This window comes from Natrix helvetica, assembly GCF_964273705.1.
Source record: "Natrix helvetica genome assembly, chromosome: 8".
Classification (NCBI taxonomy): Eukaryota; Metazoa; Chordata; class Lepidosauria; order Squamata; family Natricidae; genus Natrix; species Natrix helvetica.
The window spans coordinates 7,851,381-7,878,494 of record NC_138559.1 but is presented as its reverse complement, the minus strand read 5'-3'; the positions used below and the strand labels follow the sequence as shown (position 1 = coordinate 7,878,494).

The 27,114-nt window shown below is 49.8% G+C and overlaps 1 protein-coding gene across 4 annotated transcripts; it reads right to left on the bottom strand.

Annotated features, from left to right (window-relative positions):
- Positions 1–1,585: 1,585 nt before the first annotated feature.
- EGR3 (early growth response 3) lies at positions 1,586–16,744 on the bottom strand. 4 transcript variants are annotated; one of them, XM_081960512.1, is made up of 3 exons: positions 16,634–16,744; positions 14,383–14,471; positions 1,586–5,182 (listed from the first exon to the last, which is right to left on the bottom strand). In XM_081960512.1, the coding sequence occupies exon 3, from the start codon at positions 5,172–5,174 to the stop codon at positions 4,125–4,127; it is 1,050 nt and encodes a 349-aa protein (XP_081816638.1). In that variant the 5' UTR covers positions 5,175–5,182; positions 14,383–14,471; positions 16,634–16,744; the 3' UTR covers positions 1,586–4,124. The 4 variants fall into 4 exon arrangements, with proteins under 4 accessions (XP_081816638.1, XP_081816640.1, XP_081816639.1 ...); XM_081960514.1 differs by lacking the exons at positions 14,383–14,471; positions 16,634–16,744 and adding exons at positions 6,104–6,229; positions 7,330–7,987; XM_081960513.1 differs by lacking the exons at positions 14,383–14,471; positions 16,634–16,744 and adding an exon at positions 9,181–9,549.
- Between the last annotated feature and the right edge of the window lie 10,370 nt (positions 16,745–27,114).

Sequence of the window (27,114 nt, the reverse complement as noted above, 5' to 3'; positions counted from 1 at the left end):
CATTTAAACTGCACCCTTCATAGAATGTGGACACAGAAACGTTGTATGTTAGAATGAACTTTCATCAGCAAAACGCTTTCCATGGTCATTAAACAAGCCCAACTCTTCACACATTAGGGAAGAGATTTTTGGCTTAATCTCTTCCAATGGGCCAAGAGCTATAGGTTTTCCCCACAGATGAAAAGCATTCAGACACGCATCACTCAAGATGTCATTATGAACGGCTATCTAACACCGTGATCATTTCCAATACTGCCCCAGCCCAAAGTCATAACATTTCAGCTCATGTCACCCTGTGAAACAATCTTCAGAACAGACCACTCGAAGCTTAACGTATCCCTATGGATCAGCTATGTTTCCAGATCTCAAGATTTCTCCTCCATTGTGCATTTAAGAAATGCTGCAATGAAATGTCATTACTAGCCAACCCTGATCAAGCATGAGGAAGATTAAATCACCAAATATTTGATCTACTCCTTCTCTCTAACTTTCTTTGAGGACATTAAAAAATATCCATGAAATGACCATTGCACCACTCTCTTCTGTATGTTATATTGCAGGGGTCCCCAAACTTGGCAACTGTAAGACTGGTGGACTTCACCTCCCAGACAGCCAGCATAGCTGGCTGGAGAATTCTGGGAATTGAAGTCCACCAGTCTTAAAGTTGCCAAGTTTGAAGACCTCTGCTGCATTGGATAGTTAAGACAGCCTGTTTTTTTCTTACAGTTTTCTAATGAACATCTTTCTCCAACTTCCATGGCTACTGCAGCCATTTCTAAAGCAGATGCATGGATATTTTAACCCTCCCATGTCTGTCCATGGATAGTTATGTTCTGTCCCCCCCTCCCCCCCCCATTCTGAAACCACAGGGCTTTGAGCAAGGCAGATTATTAATAACTAAACCTCACCAATTATTTCAGATTTGGGGTATGTACATTTCTCTTCCATTAAAAACAAGAAGTTCTTAATTCTTAAGAAGTGTGTAGTCACTGATTCTCATGTTCAGTGGCCACTAAAGCTCTTGGACTGAAAAGGAAAAGTAGGGAGGGATAAAGTAAACTTAACTCTTTATGATAAGAACACTACAAAGTTCAGGTAAGTTGAGATGGAACAGGAGGATGTCCAGAAAACTGAGTTTCAAAAAACAGGATAGCAAGAAACTGGTCAATTCACAAGGACATAGTGAGAATCATTAGCACCACTTACGGTAGGACAAAAGACTTAAATAACTGAGATCAAGAAATTGAGTTTTAGTGGAATCTTTGAAAAATAAGATCCATTTCTTGCAAAGAAGCTTAAGTGGGATTGAAGCCCAGTTTGGTCTTTCCTATCTTCCATATACTTCTATTCTGAACAATAAGATGTACCTCCTGATCTTGAAACCAACAGCTCAACCTAAGATGCACAGATCTAAAGTAGCTCCAGAAGCAAGAGAATGGAGAGAAATCTAATATTCCATTGGTAACCATGCAATTCCTTCTTTTACATAGCAGATATGTTTTTTGAACGCAGAGAACATGTATGTATCCATATCTCTCAACATTTAGAAAGGAGAAAAAAACAATGAAGATATTAACTACAAGAGTTTGATTGTCAGCAAACACAATATATTTACTGCATTAGCATTTGCTCACAGTGCAAAGGGTACAACAATACATCTGTTCAATAATTCTGATTATTTTACCCCTCTTTAAAATGCTGTCTGCATTAACCATCATATTTGCATTACAATATGACAACTGAGCAAATGAAATGTGTGTGTGAAAATTATCACTTTTTTTCTCCCACAATATCAAGCATTTTAACCTTAGTATAAGGTACTATAAATTCAAGAAATAAAAACATCCACAAAATATATTACATCTGGTTTGTCTTTTTCCCCTTAAGTACTCAACTTTATACAAAAGTCTTCCAAAAAAAATAGCATTCCCTTAAGATTTTTGTAGCTAAACCTGGTTTTTTGTTTCTTTCTTTCAGTTTCACATAAATTAGACTGCATTTTTTTTCTCTCTGAGAATTTTTGATGTAGTTTTTTTTAAACATGCAGACATCAAACCTGAATAAAACACAACCTTTTGGCAACAAGTTTTTTTTAATAATTATTATCATTGTTTTGCTTAAATATCTGAGCATTTTTATTAAAACAAACAAAAGGGAAAGGGAAAAAAAATAAGAGAGCAAGACATGCAGTGACATGCACGTACCGGAAGAAGATGGGGGGAAAAGACAAACTTCTCTCCCCTTCAGTTTAAATAATCCCCAAACAGAACAAAACCCTCCCAAAATAACATTATAAAAAGTACGCATTAAAACACTGGTGGTTGTTTTGTTTTTTTTCCTGCATTTTTGAAAACAATGGGTTTTTTTTCCCCTTAAAAAACCCCACCCCAAATTCTTACAAGAGTAGCCCTCTACTTAAAATGACATTTCCAGGAGAGCTAGAAGGATCTGGAAATAGCTAATCTATGCCCTCCCCTCCCCTGTCAATTTGTAAGGGTGGTTTGAACACTTTCATAGTTCAGCTGCATTGAATACATGCACTACACACACACACACTCACACACACTCACTCACTCACTCACATGCACACACAGTGCTTTGGAAAAGGAATGGAAGGGGTCTTGGAGTGCATAAAGTGACTCTCAAAACAAGATGCCCGACCCAATGGGTCGCATTTCCCTCCCCGAACATCCAAGTCCCAGGAGGAAAATGAAAATGAGAAGGGGATCAGAAAATACATTCAAGGGAGAGGGAAGTTGAGAGAAGCCCTCCCACTCCCAATTCCATTTTTTGAGGGGGGGAGCTCTCTCCAGCCACTACATTCATGGGTACCATCAGTGAGTGAGTAACCCGAGGGGTGGGGGTGGGAGATTGGCTTGATAATCCAAAAGAGCCTCACATCAGTTCTCACCCCTGGCTTCCTCCCTTGGAGGAATTACAGGTTGGAATAGCTCAACTATCCCCCCTCCCCATGCACACCCAAAGGTTTGAGGTCACACAATGCCCAACTTCTAACCAAAGGACCCCAATGCCAGGAGGAGGAGGAGGAGGAGGATGGCTGGCCATTTCAGCCATCCCTCCAGGTGGCCAGAAGGAAGACAGGACAGCCAGGGGAAGGGGCCCCCACTACTTTGACCTGGTCAGGGTCTTACATGTCAAGCTGGTTTGGAGATGAGGGGAGGGGGAGAAAAGCAGAGGAGAGCTGCCTGGGAGAACCAGAAAAGAAAGGGGATACTCTTTAGTAACCAGAATTTGAGCTACTACCCCCAAACAGCCGTGGCAAAGGCAAATGAAGCAGATCAACAGGCAGCTACCCGGAGGGTCGGTCGAGAGAGACACAGAGGAAAGGAGCCAGCCCACCCCCCCACTCCTGCGCATTTTTTATAAGGATCCAACGCCCTTTTTTTTTTGGATGCAAGATCGACTTTGGGTTTTCCCCCCAGCAAGTTATTGGGAGGGGGGAAACAAAGTGGCGGCGGGGGGGGGGGGAAGGATTAATTTTAGGGTGCAAATAGTCCAGTTCAGATCCAGGGGCCAACGCACGCACACACTTCCACGCGCAGGCAGACACACGCATGCAGGCAGACACGGTCTCCACGGGCAGCAGACACTGCGCTTTGGTGCCCCCCTCTAGAGAGGGAGAAGAAAGAGGGGACGCTCAGAGGGAAGGAAGGGCGCCTTCTGGGAGGGGAGGGCAAGGGCGTCCGGGGAAAGAATCCAGTGGGTGGGGGGACGCCCCGTATCCAACCGCGTGCCCCTCATTTGCACGTGTCAGCCAGATCCAAACCCAGCCCGACACCTCCGCCCCTTCCCCCCCTCCGGCAGTCCTTCCGAGGAGAAAGTGGCGCAGCCGCCGCTCCCCGCAAAACTCCTTTCTGAGGCCGCTTAGGATCAAGACGATCCGCGCGGAAAGTTCAAGCCTCCCTTCCCACCAACCAGCAGCTCGCCGGTGGCGACAGGGAAGCGGGGGCCGCCGAGGGTAGCCCACCCCCACTTCAAACGGGAGCCCGAGCAGGCCTGGGCCAGGAGCCGCTCCTGCTGCGCGGCTTTTGCGCGAGGTCGCAACCAAAGGCAGCCTGGCTCGGGAGGCACTGGGAGTCGTCGGGGCGGCGGGGGCAGCAGCGTCACGCGCAGGTGGTGACCACGGGCGCCAGCCCAGAGACCGCGGGCGAGCCGGAGGGCCCCCCGAGGCCGGGCCCCGCGGAGCCGGCGGCGGACCCCTTGTCGGCCTTCTTCTCCTTCTGTTTGAGGTGGATCTTGGCGTGCCGCTTGCGCTCGTCGCTCCGCGCGAACTTGCGCCCACAGAACTCGCAGGCGAAGGGCTTCTCGCCGGTGTGGGTGCGGATGTGGGTGGTGAGGTGGTCGCTGCGGCTGAAGCTGCGCATGCAGATGCGGCACTGGAAGGGCTTGTGGCCCGTGTGGATGCGCAGGTGCCGCGTCAGCTCGTCGGAGCGCGAGAAGCGCCGGTCGCAGCCTTCGGCCGGGCAAGCGTGAGGTCGCTCGTGGAGCGGGGTCTTGCTGGGCCGGTTAGGGTACTTCCGCGGCCGGATGGGCTTAAGGGTGAGGGGCGGCTGCTGCTGGAGGCTACCGAAGCCCGGGTGGATTTGCTTGTCCTTAAAGGCTTTGATGGTCTCCAGTGGGGTGATGGGGGGCGGGTTGACCCGGATCGGGTCCAGGTTCTGGAAAGGTTTGTGTTCTGGGAGGCTGCCCAGGTCGTTGGGGTGCCCGTGGTAGATGTTGTATTCCGGGATCATGGGGAAGAGATTGCCGTCCAAGCCGCCGCCCTGCTTGGCTCCTTGGTAGTCCTGCGTGGGGTAAGCCAAGCCGGCGGCGTTGCCCTGCGGGTCGTGGAAGGAGACGGGCTCTCCCGGGTAAAGCTCGCTGCAGGTGGAGTACGGGGGCAGCGCCGGGTACATGCCCTCCACTTCGGCCTGGTTCTGCGCTTGCACCATGCCGCCCGTCGAGGCCTGGGCGCCGGAGGAGGGCGGCGGCACGCCGAGGATGCCGCTGCTCATCAGGCTGATGATGTTGTCCTGGCACCAGTTGGAGGGCGAGTCGAAGGCGAACTTGCCCAGGTAGGTCACCGTCTTGTTGCCCCCGGGAGCGGGCTGGAAGGAGCCCGAGTAGGAAGACAAGTCCTGCCCGGCCTTGTCGTTGGCTAAACCAATATCCATAACATTATCTGCGAGGGGCGAAAAACGGGGGGAGGGGTGGGCGAGAGAGAGAGAAAAGGTGAGCGATTGGGGGGGCCAGGAGAAAGGTGAGGGGGGGAGAGAAACCTGCCTGGCGAGGGAGAGGAGGGAAGGGCAGGCGGAGGAGGGAGAAGGGTCCACGCGGGCAGTCCCAAGGGCCCTCGCTTTGCCCAGAAGCCCCCCGCTTCCCGCCGGGCCCCTCGCGAACCCCAAATTGGAAGCTGCGCTCTGCGCCTGGGACTTGCGCGCGAGAAGAATAGGAAAGGCGCCGGCGTCTGGAGGCCGCGGGAGGCGGAGCCCTCGCGCTCGAGAAAGCAGGGAGGGAGCATGGAAAGGATTTGTAGGCTTAACTTATAGGCAGACTCAAAAGACAAGACACAGAAATAGACCGGGCGCTGGGGCTGGGGAGGAACGCACCCCCCTTTTCCCAACGGGCCAGGCTCAGGATCGCCCAACCAGGCTGGGCTGCCCTTGGAGAGCCCGCGCGCGCGCTCCCGCTTAGACACACAAGAGAGAGGCAAGACACAATGCTAGGAAGAAAATCCACAAGTAGCAGCGCTCGCACAGCCCTACCAGTACACGCGTGTTAGAGAACCCAGCGAGACGCGCGCGCGCGAGAGAGAGAGAGAGCAGCGAAGTACCTGTACCTCCAAAGATCGCCGCGTTCTCTTTGCACAGGCCGTTCTCCGCGGCCTTAAAAGGGAGGGCGCGTCTCGGTTCCAGGCCGAGGCCACAGCCGGAGCCCCGGAAGGTCCTACTCCTAGCCCTACTTTGGGTAGTAAGGACTAAAGCCGCCAGGCGCTGGGCAAAAGAGGCTACCTGGTGCTTGAAGTGGACGGTCGAGAGAGGAACCCTAAGAAAAGACTTGCGTGTCGAAGGGAGGGCGGGGAAACAGAGCAGGTCGCAGGTACCTGAAGTTCTCAGGTTGCAGGGAGCGAATTGGGCTGTCTTTTTCTCGGCTTGTCTCCAGCCGCTTTCCAACCCCAACGACACGGCCGGGCACCCCCAAGAGAGCTTTACAAACTTGCCAGGGATTTCTGCGCCGAGGCCAATTATGAAAAATACAAAGGGAGGAGGGGAAACTCTCTCTCTCTCTCTGTGTGTGTGTGTGTGTGCGCGTTCCCCCCAATCTCCCTGAGCGCTGGTGGCGAAAGGATTTGGGGGGAAGGAGATGGTGGGCTAATCAAAGGATGCGGTGGAGGTGGAGCAAGGCTGAACCGAACCGAGTCCATTGCGGTTTGGAAGAAAAAGGGGAGACTCTAACCCTGACCTCTGGGTCACCCCACACCTCCACAGAACTCCCCCCTTCCCGAGAGGCATCCAAGAGGAAGCCTGTCAATTTGGGCTTCAGCACGGGAAGAGGAATGGGGGGGGGGGGAGGCGGAGACGAAGCCCCATTCTTCCCCACCTTGTGCCTCTCCCCTTGTCCTCCTCGCTGCTCTTCTCTGCCCTGCCCGCCCAGCCACCACCTCTCTGCCTCTAGGAATCCTCGCCAGCTCCAGGCTCCCCCCCCCCTGTAGGAAAAACAGAAGGGTTGCTTTCACGCACTTCTCTCCCCCCCCCCCCTGATTCCGACATGATGGATGTAGCAGTAAAGAGAAAGAAGAAGAATGAGAGGGGTGGCGTGGGGAGGAGAGACATGCCAGCGCAGCGATGGATAGCAGCCTGGTGCCACAGAGAAGCCACGGCACATGGAAAGGAAGACACACACACACGCACACACAACACACGCACACAAGAATGGAAGCGCATAGAAAAAGAGTACGCCAAGGGCGAAGGGAGCCTTGGTTCCCACGGCCAGAGGCGCACCGCCGACAGAAGCGCAGCCATCCCAGGGAGGCCTGTGAAAGGCAGAGTCCTGGTTTGGGGGGGCCTGGGCGGAGAAAGTGGGGCTGCCAAGGGCCCCTTCTCTCGCCCGCCTGCAGCAGCTTCCCACCCACCCCTACCTTCCAGCTTCTGCCTCCTGCCATTCTTTTTGCGCCCGAAGAGAGGGAGATTATGCGCCGTCTCAGCCTTCGGCCTCTCCGCCGGCGTAAAGCTCCCCTCCCACCCCCGCCCCCCACCCCTACGGCAAACACACGTTCCCCCTCCCTCGCAGCCCCCTCCCCAAGCCTCCCTCTCCCCCTGCCTCGTTTACCTGTCGCCATCTGGTTATTATAGTGAGCCACCGTCGCCTCGCCGCTGCCGGAGAAAAGGTTCATGGAGTTGGGGATCTCCTCCGGGTACAGATTGTCAGGCAACTGGTTCATCAAAGCGTTCATGGTCCCTGGCAGCTTCTCCACGAGTTTGCCTGTCATAGCACTGTAGGAGGAGGAGGAGGAGGAGGAGGAAGAGGAAGAGGAGGAGAGACCGAGGCAGCTGCCGCCGCCGCCGCTGCGCCACCGGGGGGTTCAAAGTGACTCCGAGCGCCGTTCCAAAGAAGGCGACATCCGAATGGCAAATCCTGCGTGGAGGCGCTCATGCGAGAGAAAAGTTGCGGCGGTGGGGAGGGGGGAGGGGGGAAAGGCGAGGGGCGAACGGGGGAGGGCCAGTTGGAGGAGGAAGGAGGGTGGGTGGGTGGGTCGGGGAAGGGGGGGAGAGCGCGCAATCCTCGGTAGATCCCTGAAGGTGTTTCCTGGATGACAGCGGCGGCGGCGGCGGCGGAGGAAGGACGAGCCGTTCTGCGTTGCAAGTGGTGCGTGGAAGAAGGCGGCGGTGGGAGCTTTTCAAACCCTGCCTCGCCTCCCCCCACCTCCCTTCCTCCTCCCTCCCCAGCCTCACTCCGCTTCCTTCGTCTGCTTCGGTCCGTTCCAGCCGGCTTCTCCGCTGCAGCCCAAATGCTCAGCCAGGGAACTCCACCAGCTATTTATGTGAGCCGGGGAAAAGCTCCATGACGTAGCTGCCCATATATGGACAGACAAAGCCCAGCCGAAGCCGCGACGTCACAATGGAAGCTCCTCACAATGGAACATTTCTCGGAGCAGGAAGCTGGGCAGCCTCCGAGCTGCCTCCGAGCTGGGCGGCCCGAGACCGACGACCTCCTGCGCTCTGGACCACGCGGGATCACCGGCTTCTCTCGGGCCGCGTATTCTGCCAGCGGTCACTTCCCTCCCTCTCTCCGCGCGAGGCCAAGAGGGGGCTTCGGTCGTGGAAAGCATCATCGCACGACCAACCGGCTGCTATGCCCAGGGCCGGCGAATGCCAGTGCATCAGCTGTAGAGCGTCTTGTGCCTCGCCGGGACAGTTTTACCTCTGGCTCGGCTTCGGGAGAGAGGAAGAGGAGGAGGAGGAGGAGGAAGAGGCAGTAAGCAAGAGACGCGCGAGCGCTCGGTCGTGGGCATTTTGGCGTGGCGCCCCTTTGCTAAGCCCGCGTCGCCTCTTCTGGCTTTTGAACCGCGGCCAGGGCACCGTTTAATGCTGGACCCCCGAGGGCCCCTTGCGCCCTCCCTCAATTCAAAAAACTGGACGGGTGGGGCAAAGAGGCGTTAAAGAGGGGCGCTGGGGTAGGATTGCCCCCTCCCCAAGTGCCGCAAGTGGGGTCACTTCATAAACACAGCAAAAGACCCCCGTTGGTGGCCGTGCTGTATCTCCCCCCCCCCGCAAGACTCTGTAACCGCTTAGGAAGTTCTATTAAAAACGCTCCCCTAAGACAGACCAAGAGGAGGTATTTATTAAAGAAAATATGTTTCCTTTCCGGAGGGGGGAGCCGTTACGATAAACGAAAAGACTTGGTTCAACCACCATTCAGTATTTATAGCCGCGCTGCATTTTGTCCTTAGCAAGTACACGGGATCGTCTGAAGACGCCCCCGTGCCCGCCCCCATTGCGGAGCGCTTCATCCTTAAACAACAACCCCGCGAGGTTGACTGACGCGGGCAGTTTAGTTCATCGAGCCTACCTATCGATTCTACTACTAAGTTAAACAAGCATTGTCAGAGTAAACATTGCCAAAGCCTCGAGAGACGCTTCGCTATCGTTCCGCGAAACTTACGAGTTAAAAGCCTCCTACCTTGCCTCCAAGCAGCTCAAGGTGGACCCAAAGGGCTTTTTCAAAACATTGTCACCGGGACGGGCCTACGAGGTAGGGAAGGCTGAGGAGACCTCGGTCGGGGCTCAAGGGGCTACGCAGACCTTCACGGCATCGGGACGCGTGCTGTTCTCGCAGTCCGAAGCTTTTTAATCAGGGGGAGCCGCTGGCAAAAAAAAAAACGGCTAAGAAGAATCAAGAGCGGCTAGCAAACATCCCAGATCCTTACAGGCTCCCCGCCATTCCCCGATACTCTCAGGGAGACCTAAACGCGGCCAAACGGCAAACGTTTGGGGCAAGAGACGAGGCAAGCCCGGCCTTGCTTGGGATTACTGGAGCAGCGTCTGGCACCAGAGCCCGGGTTTTCGTGGGAGTTTGTTAAGGTAGCTGGAGACGCTGGAAGCAGACGCGCAACTCCTGCAGTTACGGGGGACGGAGGGAGAGGGAGGGGGGCAGAGAATTAAACTACACTCGCCTAATTCTGCAATCCTTCCCCCTCTCCCGCAAGGTATATTTTCTCCTTTTAAAAATTCAGGCACAGTGAATACGAATCCTTGGAACGGTTTCAGAGAGGGAACCCTGGATCGTGTGTGTGCGTGTGCACGTGTGTATGATTTTTCATCCTCTTCTCCCCGCCTTCCCCCCTCCCCCCTTTTAAAAAGTTTTGCACTTGCGAGGCGTCGGCAATTAGGTGGTTTCGTGCTAAGTGTGCCAACTGATGCTATCTGGGGAATAAAAACCCTGCGAGGTATGGAGCAAAACGTATGGAAAAATTATATGTTGCAACGGCTCCGCTTACCCAACTCCTGCACGGTTAACCCTGCAAGTGGAGTGAAAGACGGCCTGGAAAAGAGCCTGGATTTGAGGAAAGGGGAGGGGGGCGGTGAGGCTGGCCAAGAGCCTTCGGGCAGTCGGAGGCGAAAAAGTCTTCCCCCACCCCACCCCTCCCCCTCCAGGTGCGTGTAAGAGGTCTTCAGGTCTCGGGTATAAATATTTGTTATGGCACCTCCTTTGTTTACCTCTATGCGAGGATGCCTCTATGCGAGGTTGTGAGTTTATTGCCTCTCTCTGTTTATCTCCAGTAACGTTCACTCTCAGAGGCGATGAAAATGCTTCGTGCTGTGTTTTTAGAAGCTTCTTCGGGACAGGAGGGTTTTTTAAATTTAATTTTTCAGCCTAGTCCAGAAATCAGGGAATTGCTAACAGTCCCCCCCTACAGGCCACAGCTCCTACCAACCGGCATCTTTCAAGGTTGTTTGAATCCCTTTACTCGGGCGTAAACTTCAACGTGTACAAGCGCACTTAGCTACCACTCAGCCGCTCAACGCATCGCGCCGCAATCTCAGACCGAGGCCCCTTCATTTGGAGTGGGGGGGGGGGGAAGACGGGGGAGGAGGGATGTTTCAGAGATGCTATTATCTGTTGGAACTGCGCCGGTGTGTAACTCGGCGAAGGAATAGCCACCATCCGCGCGCCACCCCTTAGAGTCTTAGACTGTCCTTAAGGAAGGTGCTTGTCTCGGAGAAAATCACTCCCAAGGAAGGTAGGTGGGGAGAGGCACCCCCCCCCCGCGGGAGTATTTGAAAGCGCCGCTTTAGATTTTTTGGGAAGTGCTAGGAACGGGGATGCCACACGCGTACTTTCTTGGGAGTTGCAAATCACCCCCCCCCAAAAAAGCAGGGATTTTGAATGATGAATTTTGCACTGAGGGATGCTCATCCTCCGCCCCTCCTGAAAAGGCATCGCTGATGGGGGGAGGGGAGAGTGGAAGGGAGGGGGGAGTGGAAAGGGGAGAAAGTGAGAACAGTTCTCCCCCCCCCCTCCGAACTTGGCGGATAATTTTGAAGGCATCGTTTCCGTTCCGAGGCGGGCAGCTGTGGGCAAAACGTCTTCGGGTTGGCCTTTTTCCCCCCCTAAGGGAAAGTGGGAGGGTGGTGGAGAGTGGAGTATTAACCATTATTAAGCAGACTTAGCACGTGCATAGGGCACCAGACCCAAAGGGTGGGGGGACCACAAAGTCGAGGGGAAAAAAACACCAATGGAGATTTGTACATTATGTACAAAGGAGGATGGGGGGCACCAAGATTTGTCAGTGCTTAGGGCACCAGTGAGCCTTCATCCTCCACTGGGGAGGGGGGGAAAGAAAGATAAAAACCGCTCGCCCCCTGCCCCTCTCCATAGATGCTGGAGACACTCGCTACCTTCGCAAAGAGATTTAGGGAGAAGCTGCATGCATTGGGGGGGAGTGAGCGGAGGGGGGCAACGATTGCAAAGAAGTTCAGCTTTGATCTGACCGCGAGTTCAACGGCTGAAAACCCAGGCAGGCAGGCAGCAGCAGCAGCAGGAGTATTTCCCAGCCACCCATCCCCCGCGGGGAAGGAGGGGAGTCAGTGGGGCTTCCGGGCTGGCCTTGAGCGCAGCCTTCCCAACGCTGCTCCTGGAAAGAGAAGTTCGCGAGCGGAGCAGGAGAGGGGAGGGAGTGTGGGAGGCAGAGATGTGCAAAAAAAAGGAGGGGGCGCCAAAGGATGCTCCCCCGACTGGGGATGCTCCAGAGTCGAGACTGAGTCCTCGGGGGTGCAGCTAGGTGCCTGAGAGGGGGGGGCTGTGTGTGTGTTTGGAGGTCCTGGCGTATCGCGGGGGCGGCCCGCTAGGGATCCCCGCGCTGCCTTCGCCCCGTTGCAGCCGCGGGCTTGGTTGGGCCGGCAGCCGAGGGGAAGCGCCATACAAGGCCAGGATCCGGCCCCGCCCGGGATGCCTTATTTGGCGGCAGGTTCCGGCTCCCGGGTGGCATTTCTCCACTCCCCCCCCCCCCCGCTTCCCCTCGATCTGCTACAAGTGGAAAGAGAAACGGAGCGGAACCGCCGGCCTTTCAAGGCGCCGCCTGCTCGGGGAGGAGGGGAGAGGGGAAACAGCCGGCTCCGGAGACAGCGGGCAGGGGAATGGAAGGGGGGAGCGCAGCAGCCCGGTGAAGGCGTGGGCAACGGACCCCCCGGCGTGGAAAGGCTCCCCAGGGCCGCCCCCGCAGCCAGATTTCCTTGCAAGCCAGGAATGCGCTCTCCATCATCTATCTCCCTCCTTCTTCTCATCCACCTCCTCCTGCCCGTCCGCGGCAGCCCCAAGCAGCCGGGAAAGCTTCGGAGGGAAACGGACGCCCCCTCGCCTCTTCCAACCGCTAGTAAACCCCCCCCCCAAATACACCACCGCTCAAGTATTTCCTTTCTCGGCGCAGACTGCCTGGTTGCAATGGGACGCATGCGCGCGCCCGAAATTTAAAAAAAAAAAATCAAAATCGCCGGGCAGCCAAAAAAGTGGCACGTTTGATAGGGGCGCCGCCTGCAAATTTCCCCCCTTCTCCGCTTGTTTAAGGCAGGAGGCTAAATGGTCTCCCCCCCCCCCCCCGCACTGCAAGAAATGCGCGTTAATTGTGCAAAAGCACCCAGATCTAATTTGGCTGGCGTTCTTTCCTCTTGTAATAAAGAGTGTGTATGTGTGTGTGGGGGGGATATTGATCAGGTCTGATCGATTAAATTCTTTTTAAGAGCATTTATCCACAACACCTAGGGGTGGCTAAGATACTTAAACATAAAAGCTAAAACAAAAATGACATCCTTCACATTCTATGCCAGGGGTGTCCAAACTTGGGAACTTTAAGACTTGTGGACTTCAACTCCCAGAATTCCCCAGCCAGCTTAAAGTCTTAAAGTTCCCAAGTTTGGACACCCCTGTTCTATGCAAATGAATTGAAAACCCCTGATATTGCATTAATATTGCTCTATACAGTAGAATTCAAGGGACGCGGTGGCTCAGTGGCTAAGACGCTCAGCTTGTCAATCAGAAAGGTTTGGCGGTCTGAACCCCTAGCGCAGTGTAACGGAGTAAGCTCCCATTATGTGTCTCAGCTTCTGCCAACCTAGCAGTTTGAAAACATCTAAAAATGCAAGTGGAAAAATAGGGACCACCTTTGGTGGGAAGGTAACAGCGTTCCGTGCACCTTTGGTGGGCACAGGACCAGGGAGACATCTTCGGGCAGCGCTGGCTCTTTGGCTTTGAAATGGAGATGAGCACTGCTTCCTAGAGTCGGGAATGACTAGCTCATATGTGCAATGGGAATCTTTACCTTTAACCACAACAAAGTTCCCAACACAACCCAAACGAAATACTGCAGCATCTGTTATATAATGAGTAGGCCAAAAACACTTGCTTCATTGTTACAATAATTTATAAGGTATGATTATTATTTAGCAGTTATCAAAAGCACCATGAGATCATAAACGTACATATGAATCAAGTATGCTTGCTTTAAAACATTGTTTTGTAGTTTCTGGTTGTGCAATAAAAGTTGTTTTCAAAAACAATTGACATGACTTTGTAAACCTAAGACAGGGGTGTCCAAACTTGGGAACTTTAAGACTTGTGGACTTCAACTCCCAGAATTCCCCAGCCAGGCTGGCTGGGGAATTCTGGAAGTTGAAGTCCACAAGTCTTAAAGTTCCCAAGTTTGGGCACCCCTGAAAGAGTTAAAAAAAGATGTCCCAAAGATATTTTTTTTAAAAAAACTGGACTATAATATCCTTTTTAAAAAAAGTCTCTGGATATTCTCAGTCATCTGGATCATGGTTATCCCAAAATTGCTTTTTCAAAAGGTAACTGAATTTTATTTTTCCTTGCTTTCACTTTTCATCCAAGAAGCTTCTTCAGCTCTGAATGGATCAGAACTGAAGTGGTCAGAACTGAAGAAGCTTCTTCGATGAGAAGCGAAACGTCTTCAAGGAAAAACAAAGTCCAGATGCCTTTTGAGAAAGGACCTTTGAGACAACCATGACTTGCATGACTGAGAATATCCACAGACTTTTAAAAAAAGGATATTATATGCCACTTATCCCCAGCAAGACTGGCAAAAATGTTTAGCAACCTGTCTACAAAATGCTGGAAATGTAATCCGTCCCCAGGCACATACTACCACATGTGTTGGACATGCACCAAAGCAAGAAAATATTTGGAGAAATTACATTTTAAAAAGTATATTATATTGAGGCTTTCCTTTCTTTGGAAATTCCTGTTGTCAAAATTTTGCTTTTTAAAATCTGCTCTGAAAAAACGCCTTCATTACGAATGCTCTGGGCCTGATCAAGAATCATTTTTTCGCCTCTAGGATCCCATTCTCTCCATCTTTTTGTTCCTTACCTTATCTTGCCTGCCTGATGACTGATGACTACGGTAGATAAGAGGCATTCCACACAACGTATTTTAGGCGGCCTTGTGGTATTCGCGTCCTGGGAGAGAAGCAAGAGGAAAATGTATAGTAGGAAAGCGATGCGCTGACAAGCTTTGACAGCGGAACGTTGACATGTTTCTTGGCTATGCCAACCCACTCTGCTCAATGAGACTTTCTTCTCCGGAAGCTTCTGATCAGAGCCCGAATAGGCCCCACCTTATTTTTTAAAAAATAACACTGTAACACAGTGGTGTCTTGATGGATGGACTTCAATGCTCAGAATTCCTCAGCCAGCAAAGCTGGGGCAATTCTAGGTGTTGGTCCACCCATCTTCAGAGGCCAAGGTTGAGAAACAAGGCTATAACACCTAGTAGCCATGACCACAATTGAGCCCCAAATTTCTGTTGCTAAGTAAAACATCTGTTGAGTGGGTTTTACAGCCTTTCTTGCCTCAGTTGTTAAGTGAATCACCCAACTGATCAATTAATAACCCAGTTGTTAAGAGAATCTGGCTTCCCCATTGTTCTGGCCCAGGCTTCCTTAACAAGCATGAAGCAGAGTCTTGGCAAAACCTCTTTTATTTACACAACTGTGAATTCCTTTCATTCACAGTTAGCAAGGTTTAGCAAAGTCTTTCAGAGGAATATTTATCAACATGAACCTTATCTCGCTTGGAGAACTACCAGATAACTAGTTTACAAATGTAGGGCAAGGCAAAACCTGGCACAGAGTCTCTTATAGTCACAAATAGAACTTTCCACTCTTGAAATGACCGAAGGAATGAATTGTTTCCTGCAAAAGCCCCCTCCCCATTCACTCCTCTTTTGTTTCCTACCTGAGGGGCCAATCACCTCCAAAGTGTAGCTTTACTCCTAAGTTGCCCCTGCTTTCTTAGTTGTTCTTGTCTTCTGACAAGCTCTGTGCATGTGCACACTGGGAAGAGGCTCCAGCTGTTCTTCTGCCTTGCTGCTCTCTAGCTCCCTCTCTGCCTCCGATGCAGAGCCCTCTTCTGAGCTTTCCTCAGCCCCCAGGACTGGCCTATGTTCGTCTCCAACTTCCTCACTGTCTGATTCTGCTGCCAGCTCTGCTGGCTGCCGGCGGGCCACAACAGCATTCACGCACCAAAAAGTCCAGGCAATAGTTCTTCAAAAAGTTAACTGCACTAACAGACCTTATCAGTTCCTTGCGATAATTGCCAGGCCTTGAGCTCCCAGCCACAAAGCTGCAAATTAAGTTTTGGCAAGCAGTCTCTGTGGCACGAAACACAATGAGCCAAATCTTCAGAAACCCAAACTGTTGCCTCCTACGACCACTACTCCCCTTTCCTTCTATTTATTCCCCAGCCAGGGAGGGGCCATTCAGCATCCATTTGTGCCTTGCTTCCCAAGTCGACTCCTTGTCCTCTGTTGTTCTCCTCTCCTAACAGGTCTGCACATATGTGCATCTGGAACAGGCCCCAGCTGTTCTTCCTCCGCACTTATCTCAGCCTCTAAAGGCAGCTGCCTCTCCGGTGGCAGAGAAACGTTGGACGGCCCTAGCTCTATCTCTGCCTCCGACCCACAGCATCCGTCAGAGCCTTCCCCCAGGCTCCAGAGCTGGCCCAAGTTCCTCCCCAACCTCCTCATCGTATGAGTCTGCCATCAGCTCCTCGGGCAGCTGTTGGACCACAACACATATCTACACTCCTGCCACTAAGATATCGGGGCATCCAGCCAGGGCATTTGGTCTGTCTAACTAAGGGGGAACCAGAGAGTATATTTGATTCCCCATTTGTGTAGCAGGCAACTACGCATATTGTTGGCATTTGTGTAGGTCAGTTCCCTAGACAAATAACTGAAGCCTATGGGTCAGGTCTGCCTCTTTCGGACCCAACCTTTCTGGCTATGAATATTTATTGTCTTAAGGTAGGCATGTCAGCTTCTGTGAGGATCATGTCTTGACAAGGAAGCCAACTGTCTTAACAGAAGTGGCGAAGCTTAACTAGAATGGTGACAGCTTGAGAACAATTTAGACTGACTTGGAAGGAGGACGTTGACATTTTTAACAGAACGTATGGCAATGTGTATAAACCAAGATGTCCCAGCATCCTTTATCATATAGGAACAGACCAAAGGATCGTCTGCCCTCAGATGTTGCCAGAATGATGATATGAGGACTGTAATTTCTCCCCCACCAGCTACCGTAGAAAAGAACAAGGGTGTTTAACTCAAAGACACTCACCTGCTTGTCCAGGTACATGCCAAATCCCTCTGTAAAACAACAACGCCTCCCTTAAAAGTAGGGGTGGGATACTGTGGTCCTTGTATGTTCTTGTTGGGGCCCACCAGCGGCCAGTGGAGCTGGCAGCAGATTCAGACAGTGAGGAGGTTGGGGGAGGAAGATGGGCCAGTCCTGGAGTCTGAGGAAGGCTCTGATGAGGGCTCTGTGTCGGAGGCAGAGAGGGGGCCAGAGCTGTATGCCAGTTATCAGCTGCCTTTGGAGTCGGACATTAGTGAGGCAGATGAACAGCTGGAGCCTGTTCCCAGTGTATGCATTCGCAGAGTTGCCAGATGAAGGGAGCAGCTAAAGAACAGGGGTCGACTTGGGAGTAAGGCCACAGGTGGATGATGAATGGACCTTCCCAGAGGAGATAAAAGAGGAGCGAAAGGGAAGTGGAATTTGCAGGAGACAATGAGTTTGCTTAATTGGTTAGTGACTCTCCGAGATTCCTTGCCAAGTTTTGCGGATATTGGCCTGTCAGCTCTCCAAGCCAGATAAGGTCTATGACTGTAAATCCTCCTTTGAAAGACTTTGCTGGCTGTGAATGAGCAGAATTCACAGTAAATTAATAAAAGGGGTTTTTGTCGGGATCAGGAGTTTGCTTCATGCTCTTGGGAAGCCTCGGTCAAAACAGCTCTGTGGAATTCACTCCCAGAATTCCTCAGCCAGCAAGTCTTAAAGGGGCCACCTCTGCTTTAAAGCCATCATCAGAAGTTTTTTTCTGGACTATTAGGATTATGAAGCAGAGAATCCCACCCAAACCTGGGGATGTCTTGCTTTCTGCAAAGGGGTTCTTGGAATGGCCAGATGTATGCAAAGAAAAACGTCCAGTGGATATGGTGTTTAAATTTCTACCCGCTAATGAAAAGCTGGGATAGGAAAGGCAGCTGGGTTAAGTTGGAGAACTTGCATCCTAATGTCAGATGGTAAAGATATGAGTTGTGAACTTAACTCCCTGGGATCAGAGCCAGGGTTATTACCAGGGATGCACCAAAACAGAGATGGCAAGACAATACTCTGTAGAACGTAAAGATGGTGGGTGGAGAGGAAACCAGTAGCAGGGGATTCGCAAAACAGACTCCGGGAAGTTGTATATGCTAAAGTTTACATGGGAATGCCAGCCACTGGGTGGAGTAAAAATAAATACCGTATTTTTCAAATTATAAGAGGCACCTTTTTTCCTCAAAAAAGAGGCTGAAAATCTGAGTGCGTCTTATACATCGAATACAGCATTTTCTGCCTCCTGAAGCCCCGCCACTTCACCAAAATGGCCGTGCAGAGCCTTATGGAGACTTTCAGAGAGATCTTGGGGGCTGGGGAAGGCAGAAATGAGCAAAAATTGGGCCGTTTTTTGCCCCCACCAGCTCCCAGCAGCACTCTATAAGTCTCCATAAGGCTATGTATGCAATTTTATTGACAAAAAACTAAGGTGACCAACTTTTTTACAGTGAAAAGGAGGACAAAACACGTTCTATTGTCCAAAACGGGCCATTTTTTGCTCGTTTTACCTCCCCCCGGAGCACTCTGCAAGCTCCCGCAGGCTATTCATGCCTTTTTTAAAAAAATGGGCCCGTTTTCATGAAAAACGGGCCATTTTTGGGAGGTTTGCAGAGTGCAAAAACTTTTTTTTCCCTTTTGGAAAGCTCTTTAACTGATTGAGGAGAATTACATTGATCAAGTGCTGTGCCAGCAGAAGCAAAGTCTTAGTGCTGCAGATTGTCAGTGATTTCCTTCTCCAGCACATGGATAAATACACCTGGAAACATCTACCTACCTACTCTCTCTCTCTCTCCCTCCCTCCTTACTGTATCTATCTATCTATCTATCTATCTATCTATCTATCTATCTATCTATCTATCTATCTATCTATCTATCTATCTAATCTCCTCTCTCCCTCTCTCCCTCCCTATCTACTGTATTTCTCTCTCTCTCTCTCTCTCTCTCTCTCTCTCTTTCTCTCTCTCGATCCCTCTACCTACCTACCTACCTACCTATACACTCTCTCCCTCCCTCCCTATTGTATTTCTCTCTCGCTCTATCCCTCTACTTTCTCTCTCTCTCTCCCTACCTATCTACTGTATTTCTCTCCCCCCTCTATCTACCTACGTACCTACCTACTCTCCCTCCCTCCCTATCTACTGTATTTCTCTTTCTCTCTCTATCCCTCTACCTACCAGCCTACCTACTCTCTTTCTCTCCCTACCTATCTATTGTATTTCTCTCTCTTTCTATTTCTCTCTCTCCATCCCTCTACCTACCTACTCTCTCTCCCTCCCTCCCTACTATATTTCTCCACCTCTCTATGTCTCTCTATTTCTCTCTGTTTCTGTCTCGCTCTCCCTTTACCTACCTACCTACCTACCTACCTACCTACCTACCTACCTACTCTCTCTCTCCCTACCTACCTACTGTATTTCTCTCTCTTTCTATCCTTCTAACTATCTGCCTACTTTTTTTAAAAAATTGCCTCTTCAAAACCTTGGTGCGTCTTATACTCACCAAGAAAGAAAGGTCGGCAGTTCAGTGGTTCAAATCCCTAGCGGCGCGTAACGGAGTGAGCTCCCATCACTTGTCCCAGCTTCTGCCAACCTAGCAGTTCAAAAACATGTAAAAATGCAAATAGAAAAATAGGAACCACCCTTGATGGGAAGGAAGGTAACAGCGTTCTGTGCACCTTCGGCATTTAGTCATGCCGGCCACATGACCACAGAGACGTCTTCGGACAGCGCTGGCTCTTCGGCTTTGTAACAGAGATGAGCACCACCCCCTAGAGTCGGGAACGACTAGCACATATGTGTGGAGAAACCTTTACTTTTACCTTAAGTAAAGTAAGTAATAGATAAATATATAAATAAGAACTGAGTGAAGCAGAAGATGTAGAGAGAGAAGGGAAAGATAAGATGGGAGACTAAATGGAGTGTTAGCCAGATGGCTAGACATAGGCCCTATGCCTTTAGTGATGCCAGACATGAAGATTCAGGACTACAGGTTAAGCTCCAGTTAAATTGATTTATTGCTCATAATTATGAGAATCTACTAACCGTCAGCACTGAATTGGTCCCAGGTGAGTTAACGGAATTCAAAACCCAATTTAGACTGCTTGTGGGAACGTAAGGACTCCGGGCTCATTCCTCTCTTGACTCTGCCCATCCTTCTCCTACAAGTGATATTAGAATAAAGCTGGGATGTTAACACACTGCCTACGGCAGTAAAACAACCCCAAGCATCTAATCTTTTTGTTACAGCCTTCTAAAGACTATCTGCTTGATAATATGACTCCTGGCAGAAGGTTTAATGGATGATGATCATGGAGCCCAACGGCAATCTGGATAGACATTTGGAAAGATTGTCTTACTACTCAAACCTGAGCTGCCTTTACTCCTTGAGTAAAGCCTCCAGGAGCTCACAAGCACTACCTCGTTTAGTAAATACTACCCACCTGAAATGTAGCTGTGCAACTCTTGGGCGTACAAAGCTGAAGGGAATCTTACCAGCCCAAGTTGTGAAAGGACTTCCACCAGTAGCGAGGAACCGGCTCTACCATGGTTTCCACATCTTGGGTTTTGCTCCACATCTGGTTCCTTGTGTGGGATGTAGATTATGATCTTCCTTTCCTCCAAGCATTTAGCTGGCTCCTTTTCTTCTTCTTCTTTTCTTGAAGTTTCAGAAATACTGTGAAGAGTCCTTAGACCAGCGACGGCGAATCATTTTTGGCTCGCGTGCCACAAGTGGGGGGAGCACAGGGGGGTCGTGTGCGGGCATGCCGCACCCATAATGCAACGCGCGACCCCCCAGTGCGCATGCACGCACAACGTGCGACCCCCCATTTTTACATGCTTTTTTCGCCATCCCCAGGCTCCAGAGGCTTTATAGGAGCCTGGGGAGGGCGAAAAGAGCCTCCCCCACCCCCCCCGGAGGCCCTCCGGAGGTTTTAAGCACTCCGAAGGCGTCAGGGAAGCCTCCGGACGGTCCCTGAAGCCTCCGGAGGGCCTCCGGGGGTGGTGGTGGGGGAGGCTCTTTTCGCCCTCCCCAGGCTCCTATAAAGCCTCTGGAGCCTGGGGATGGCGAAAAAAATGGCTTTTAAAAATGGTGAACTCAGCTGGCCAGCACGCGCATGCGCACTGGCCAGCTGACAGGGCAGCGCCTCGCGTGCCCTGACAAATGGCTCCGCGTGCCACTTATGGCACACGTGCCACAGGTTCGCCATCACTGCCTTAGACATTTTGTCTGGCTTTTGGCTTGGGCTAAATATTTTTTCTGCTGGCGACCAAGCCTATTTTATTTTACTCTCAGCTGTAATTGCACTTTTAATATCAATTTTAAACAGTTTGGGCATTATCTAGATTGCATTATCAGTTGCTTCGGTATTTGTGTATTTTATGGTTTAAATGAAATAAGGAACGTGTATTAGTTACCTTCACCGGTACATGCTTCTAAAGTAACAGTTGGAAGAAATGTCCTTCTGGGTTCAGTTCCAAGTGGGGAAAAAGACACTGGAAACACGGAGGCTGCTTGGAAAGATGGTTTAATGGTGGACAGGACCATGTGGTTTGAGGTCCTGAACAGAAAAGGGGGAACCACATGCTTCCAGATGTTGGGTGAAGAAGAAAAGAGAGAGAGAGATGCTGAAATTCCCTAGTTTTATGCCCTCTCTGGGCTTTGATCTTGATCTTGTATTCTGATTGGTTGTCAGACTCCCATGGGGCCACGCAGGGGGCAACTCTATAGGCTGTGAGTCCATGTTTGGCTGAGCATTGCTTCTTCCCAGATGCCCTGTGGTGAGATGGGTAAAGGGCTAATACTATCATTCCTTTATCCCATCACCCTGGAGCTGAAGGGGGAGACCTTTGTAATGTAGAATAGACTGGCTCAGGCATTTTAATGGCCCATTGACAAAGGTGGGGGCTATTAAGAATGAGTCTGCCTCCTGCCTAAAAACACGTTTCTCCATTTCTGATCCAGGGAAATATAATATTCTGCCTCTCCAATATTTCCCAGGTTATTTCATTTTTCTAGGAGAGGGGTGGGTTTTAACTTCCTACATAACAATTTATACTTTAATCAGAACAGAGCTGGAAGGGACCTTGGAGGTCTTCTAGTCCAACTCCCTGCTCAAGCAGGAAATCATTATACCATTTCAGACAAGTGACTGTCCAGTCTCTTCTTAAACACCTCCAGTGATGAAGCACCCACAACTTCTGAGGGAAAGTCATTCCATTGGTCAATGGTTCTCATTGTTAGAAAGTTCCTCCTTAATTCCAAGTTACTTCTCTCCTTGATTAGATTCTATCCATTGTTTACAAAACAAACACCGAAGGACTCTTGATGTGGAAGGGAATAAGTTGTATAAAATATGGAGCTTTTATGTTTTGGGAGAAGAGAGTGAAATTAATAATAACTCTGATCTTTCCTAGGTTTAGGCCAAAGGACCTGAAGGCCAGACAAGGAATGATGGATGGAAACTGACCAAGGAGAGATTCAACCTGGAAATAAGGAGAAATGTTCTGACAGTGAGAGGAATCAACCCATGGAACAGAAGTTTCCTTCAGAAGTTGTGGGAGCTTCATCCCTGGAAGCTTTCAAGAACAGACTGGGCTGCCATCAGTCAGAATTGTGTAGGGTCTCCTGCTTGGGAAGGGGGTTGGACTAGATGACTACAAGGCCCCTTCCAATTCTGTTAATCTCTTAAATGGTCCCATGTTTCTTCCAATTGCTTTGAGGAATGGAAAATGAATAATAAAAGACAGGATATAAATAACATTAATTAATTAAATGAACCTTGATTTCCTCCTTCTTTGGACATCATGATTGGTAGACTGTCTTACAAAGAAGCTTTCAATAGGTGTGTTTTGTGGGAGTGTTTGAAACAGATCCAATTGCAATATGTACTCTTATGTTGTTATTTGCCTTATGCATGGATTCCATTGCAACAGCTATTATTGTATGTTTTTTTTAAAAAAAAAAACAGGTTCTCATTGCATATCCAGAAGTGAAGAGCTAGGCATGTCAGCTTCTAGTTCTCAGATGGAGAACTGAGGCTGAGGGGAAGCTGGATTCCTCAACGCCCCCCCAAAGAAGTCAACGGAAAGCTGGCAATACAAGGACCTCATTTTGCTGTTTGGAAATAAAAATCCTGTGTGAATATGTATCTAAACCTTTGCTTAGTGCTCTGACCAAGTCTTCCTGAGAGCCTGAAGCAAACTCCTGGTCCCAACAAAAACCCCTTTTATTACTTGACTGTGAATTCTGCTCATTCACATCCAGCAACGTCTTTCAAGAGACGATTTACAGTCACAGACTTTATCTGGCTTGGAGAACTGACAGGCCGATATCTGCAAAACTTGGCAAGGAGTCTCGGAGAGTCACTAACCCATTAAGCCAGGGGTGTCCAAACTTGGGAACTTTAAGACTTGTGGACTTCAACTCCCAGAATTCCCCAGCCAGCATGGCTGGCTGGGGAATTCTGGGAGTTGAAGTCCACAAGTCTTAAAGTTCCCAAGTTTGGACACCCCTGCATTAAGCAAACTAATTGTCTCCTGCAAACTCCATGCCCCTTTCGCTCCTCTTTTATTTTCTCTCGGAGGGGCCATTCACTGTCCACCTGTGGCCTTACTCCCGTCGACCCCTGTTCTTTAGCTGTTCCCTTTGTCTGGCAACTCTGCGCATGGGCACACTGGGAACAGGCTCCAGCTGTTCTTCTGCCCCACTGATGTCTGACTCTGAAGGCAGCTGATAACTGGCATACGGCTCTGGCCCCCTCTCTGCCTCTCACACAGTCCTCGTCTGAGCCTTCTCCAGACTCCAGGACTGGCCCATCTTCCTCCCCAACCTCCCCACTGTCCGAATCTTCTGCCAGCACTGCTGGCCGCTGTGGCAGGCCACAACACTTAGATTAGTGGCTCTTAAGCCAATATATTGCCCTTCCCAAACATGGTCTGCAGTTCTCCAAATTCCCAGCCAGTCTCACCCCATGCAGGCAGACTGGGGAAGGGTGCAACATGTCTTTTTCGGTGAAATAACGGGAAACGCTCTCAGACAAAAGCAATCGGCTTTGGGGGGCCAAGAAGAACAATCTGAGGCAAAATATACCCTTGACAAAAAAAAAGGCCACCCCTTCCCCTGCTGGGCCTCATCCCAAATCCAGAACAGTAATAAATAAAAATTTTGTTCCTGACTCTGTACTAGAAAGACGGAGTTGTTTGCTTTTTTCTGCTTGGCAAAGGCAAGTGAGAATTTCATTTGCAATTACCATGCGAGAGCAAGCAGGCACTGGCCCAAAGTCTCTTCCCCCTGCAAGATGGTGAAAGGCAGGTTCCAGCACTGCATCCCTCTAAATGCCAGGGAGCCCATCCCCACTCTTGGTCTCCTTCCATGTGGGGCTAAGCTGATAGGAGCACCGTCGGAATCTGCCTGGGGAAAAGATGAGTTTGCAGTGGGCGGAAGGGCCAAAAGAGCAGGCGGGGTGCAAAGAAACTTCTAGCGAGGCCTCCTTACACCTCAGACTTCGCTTCCCATCAAGTTCAGGGGAAAAGGAGCCAGGGACATGTTGTTGTTGTTAATAAACACACGATTAAAAACAAAAACAAAAGCAAGCACACCCATGTTACACGAAGCCTGAAGGGAATGATGGATCACGCGTCTGGCTTCTAGGATGGCAGCTATGCTCCAAGTTCAAAAGAAAAAGGAGCGAACCAGGTGTACCCCAGAGAGGTGTGAAATGGGGAGGGAGAGGAGAAGGGGACCCTAATCTCCCCAATTGCTCCCAAGCGGATTTCTACCTCTCGTACCCCAGTCTGAAACACTACAGTATTTCCCCAAAAATAAGACAGGGTCTTGTTTTCTTTTGATCCCCGAAATAAGCAATATTTTCGGAGAGGGCTTATTTTCAGGGGAGGGCTTATTTTAGCACATGCGCTCAAAAGCCCGATTGGGTTTATTATCCGGGGAGGTCTTATTTTTGGGGAAACAGGGTATGTCAGGGTATCCTGGGGGTTGAGGTAGAGGAAGAAGCATAAACACTGTGTGTATGTGTGCATATACACACACACACACACACATGCAGAGGGGGAAAAGTGATGATTAAAATGTGGTTGGTTCACTTTTTCTATTGTACCTTTTGGTTTTTTCCTATGACTGTTGCAGAACATGTACAGACAGTTTGATGTTGACGATTACGAAGCTTCACATGGAAAATAAAACTGCATTTTACCCGCGAGTGCTAAACCTTGTAATTAGGGCAGGCTAATTAGGACTCCCTCCCTTGGTGTCTGTGGAGGGCTCCCCTTGAAGGTTGTTTGAGGCTAGTAATGAACAGAAGATGGAGCATCCAGTTTGCTTTCTAGCGACATCAAGCTTTTAAGGCGGCCTTCTGCCTTCCTCCACTTGTGCTGGTTAGGATGGCTGCATTTGGGGGACTTATAGTCCCATTATATAAGGGATGCAGTGGCTCAGTGGCTAAGGTGCTGAGTTTGTCGATCGAAAGGTCGGCAGTTTGGCGGTTCGAATCCCTAGTGCTGCGTGATGGAGTGAGCTCCCGTTCCTTGTCCCAGCTTCTGCCAACCTATCAATTCAAAAACATCTAAAAATGCAAGTGGAAAAATACGGACCACCTTTGGTGGGAAGATAACAATGTTCCTTGCACCTTCGGCATTGAGTCATGCCGGCCACATGACCATGGAGATGTCTTCAAACAGCACTGGCTCTTCAGCTTTGAAATGGAGATGAGCACCGCCCCCTAGAGTAAGGAACGGCTAGCACATATATGCGAGGGGAACTTTTACCTTTACCTTTTTAGTCCCATTATAGCTATAAGACACCAGGTCAAGAAAGTCTATTTGGATCTGATAAATCCTTAGTGGCATCAACCTGATGTGCTACCAGATCCACATATGTGCCGATGTGATTTTATTTTAAACCATCTGAGGGGGAATATTCTTTTGCCTACATTATGTGAATCCTATGCCTTTGCAAGAAAGGTGTGTACAGAGATGTTCTTTGTTGCCGTTTTTATTGTTACATAACTCTGGAGGTTTGCCAGAGTATGAATGCATCTTCTAGAGATGTTTTTTTTTTTTAAATCTTTTTAAGAGTCTCTCTGGCATTGGTGCAATATGTTTGTAATTAATTGGGGGAGTATTTGGTATCTTGGATGACTGCAGTTTAAATATGTGTATGATCCATGTAACATAATTTGGCTGGAGCTCTGCAAAGAGCAGGATATTTATCTGAATCCACTTATAGCACTTAAAAGGTGTGATTCCCGCGCTGGAGAAAAAGAAAGTGTTAAACTGAGTAAGGATGAATCTGCAAAACTGCTTCATGCTGTTCCTTCCAAGTTCTTTCCACTGTTGCACTTGTGAAAATTTGGGAAATTCTTATTAAAAAAATGTCACAAAAAGGAATGGAATTTTTCACACCTTTGGACAAGTATTTCTAAAACTCTTCCCAGTCCGGAGACAACAATTCTTGGATATGGAGTAATTCATAGTAAATGTAAAGGTTCCCTGCACACATATGTGCTAGTTGTTTCTGACTCTAGGGGGCGGTGCACTCACTGTTTCAAAGCCGAAGAGCCAGTGCTGTCCAAAGACGTCTCCATGGTCATGTGGCTGGCATGACTCAACGCCGAAGGTGCAAGGAATGCTGTTACCTTCCCACCAAAGGTGGTTGCTATTTTTCTACTTGCATTTTTACGTGCTTTCGAACTGCTAGATTGGCAAAAGCTGAGACAAGTAACGGGAGCTCACTCCGTTACATAGCACTAGGGATTCAAACCGCTGAACTTTCTGATCGACAAGCTTAGCGTCTTAGACTGAGTCACTGCGTCCCCTGGAGTAATTAATAAAGAAGTGTTATTATTAATAATTGGTCTACGGTTAATCCCCAATTGGGATCCCACAGATGGGATAAGAAATTCCATGCCTAACCAAGGCAGTTTGTTAAGTAAGTCATGCCTGATTCTACAATTCTCTTTTTTTTTGGGGGGGGGGTCATAGTTGTTAAGCAGATTGTTGCGGTTGTGAAAGTGACCCACACAGTTGTTAAGTGGACTTGGCTTCCCCAGCTGACTTGGCTTGGGAAGGTTGCAAACAGCAATCCCCAAGATATTGCAACCGTCTAAAACGGGTCTCCAACAGTAGCAACTTTTAAGACTTGTGGACTTCAACTCCCAGAGTTCCTCAGCCAGCTGGCTGAGGAACTCTGGGAGTTGAAGTCCACAAGTCTTAAAGTTGCTAAGGTTGGAGACTCTGGGACTCTAACGTACATGCTGGTTGCCAGGTGACCAGATTTTGATCATATAACGCTGGGGATGCTGCAACGGTTATAAGTGTGAGGAATGAAAGTCATATTTTGCAGCACCATTATAACTTTGGTCACTAAATGAATGGCCATAAGTCAAGAACTAGCTCTAGTGCACTTATACTTTCTCCTGATCTCAAGAC